Genomic DNA, 2155 nt, shown 5'->3' with positions numbered 1-2155 from the left:
ACTTGATCATTGCATGTGAATAATTGGACATATTATCTGTTTATACTTTCATTTAATTCACTTTATAATGGTTTCGATATGTCTTTTTTTCTGTCAAACCATTGTAAATATAAGAACTTGTATATACGACATTTTTATATGAATGTGTTTATCTTTTTATGTTGATAGTGGACCTAATTTGTTCACAATATATGCAATCCACTCAAAACAATCAGTCACAAACATAAATACTTGCTTGCAATCATAGCCACCATTAACACATTCTATAACATTACCATCACAATCATCATAATCACAATCTTAATCACTATCATCATCAGCGCGATCATAATCATCACAACCATCGTCATTTTTGTCACCAGCAAAATCATAATCATCGCCACCATTACTATCAATATCATCATTGCTATCATCATCATAATAATTATCATCTCCACAGCCATACCCTTTACCACAACCATCGTCTTTATCCCAATTACCATATCCTACATCATCATAGTCACCATCATCACTTTATATAGTCATTTTAAGTAAGAGATGTTTTAGTTGCTGCATGTATATATCTAATTTAAGCTTTTTGTTTCAGTGCTGTTGTATTGTCTTTCCTTTGGGATCATGGAGTAAATTTCACATATGAGTTCCGTTTAAGCCAATGCTAGGGGGCGTGAGAGGTGTTGCACATTTCATTACTTCTCATGAACAGACACAATGAAACCGAGTCAGTATTATCTGCTTGGTTGCAATATATGCATCCAAAGGATCTTTTTACAGATTTTATTATAATATCGTTTTATCAATTCCATTGTATAAGAGCGTTCATATGTTTTCCTTTATTTGTTGGTTAATATGTTTACTTATTGTAAATACGAGTATATGTTTGTGTGAATGTTGATAGTGAGTCATCAACACAAAATGAAGTCGTTACTTACTTGATTACTTATTTAACTACTTACTTACCATCATCGCTCTTTCATACTATTAGCAACACCATTGCCATAATTGCAATCACCATTATTATCAAACTAACTAGCATCCTAATTATCACCACAAACACCAGCATCACAGCGATAATCGTCATCATTAACGTCGTCATTATTATTTTCACCACCTTCATTAAAATTATCAACATATTGGCTATATTTATCACATGGATATTATCTATCAATATGTTTTACCTGATTCATAAGCATTTGCTGTGCTGTACGTAAACAAATAGTGCTGCAATGTCTGATTTGAGGGTATATACGGTTACGGTTACTTACGGTTAAGCTTGGGCAAACTCAGTATTTATGCGTGCCACTCACTTTGGAAACCTCATTATCTCTATTTTTAGCACCATCTTCATCATAATTGCTACTATAAGCGCAATCATAACCTTCACAAATCGTCGTGATCAGCGTCACCAACATTGTTATTTTCATCATAATCATATCTTCATCATCTTCACCAACACCTTGATATTATTATCATAGTTCCCGGTAACATCTTCGTGTTATCTACAACATCTGCATTATAATCACTGTCACAAACATTACAACAATTGATGTTATCAACATAATCAATCTCCAGAATAACCACCATTACCATAACATCTTCGACTTTATCACCACTACCATCTTCTCTATCACTGCCATCACCTTCATTACCTAACATACTTACTCTAAATGGGGAATGTGATGGTTATTTCAAAAAAAATATTTAAAAAAGTGTTTGTATACAATTATTTACAAGTTCATATCTGTCTGTTTTCGAAAGTTAAATCTTATTGAAATCAGTCAAAATGTTTCGAAAGCATCGTAATGTTTCAGGATTGTTTTGAAGTTCCGGTATTTAGAAGTACACTGAAGTAGAAACTGAATCGAAAAATAATCAGGACAGAGAAAGTCGTCCTTTTTTATGTATTTTGTTAGTTCTTTTTTCGAAGGTCTGGCATTCAGAAATTCCAATGCTGCAGAAAATTTAATTAAAACAGACTTCTAAATTTACTTTGGAATTATCTGCTAAAGTTTTAATAAGAATTTTGAATAACCTTTTTGGAATGATTATCACACAGAATCAGAATATTCCAAATTTACATGGTACTAAATAATAGGCACTCATACGAAACTTTTTTGGCATGTTAACCCTTGTCTCTTTGGTCTGTATGGATCATACA

At 32.3% G+C, this 2155-nt stretch overlaps 1 protein-coding gene across 1 annotated transcript; it reads right to left on the bottom strand.

The window, feature by feature from the left end:
* Positions 1-300: 300 nt before the first annotated feature.
* On the bottom strand, positions 301-1653 carry LOC123559326 (prostatic spermine-binding protein-like). Its single transcript, XM_045351066.2, has 2 exons — positions 1454-1653; positions 301-511 (listed from the first exon to the last, which is right to left on the bottom strand). The coding sequence occupies exons 1-2, from the start codon at positions 1651-1653 to the stop codon at positions 301-303; spliced, it is 411 nt and encodes a 136-aa protein (XP_045207001.2).
* Positions 1654-2155: the final 502 nt, after the last annotated feature.

Source organism: Mercenaria mercenaria, chromosome 15 (genome assembly GCF_021730395.1).
Source record: "Mercenaria mercenaria strain notata chromosome 15, MADL_Memer_1, whole genome shotgun sequence".
Lineage (NCBI taxonomy): Eukaryota > Metazoa > Mollusca > Bivalvia > Venerida > Veneridae > Mercenaria > Mercenaria mercenaria.
Note: the sequence above shows the minus strand (reverse complement) of the source record. Positions and strands in the feature narration are given on the sequence as shown.

Coding starts and splice junctions, on each gene's coding strand:
- LOC123559326 (XM_045351066.2), bottom strand. CDS start 1,653: ATGTTAGGTAATGAAGGTGATGGCAGTGATAGAGAAGATGGTAGTGGT. Junction 512..1,453: donor ACTATGATAATAATATCAAG/GTGTTGGTGAAG, acceptor GACTATATAAAG/TGATGATGGTGACTATGATG.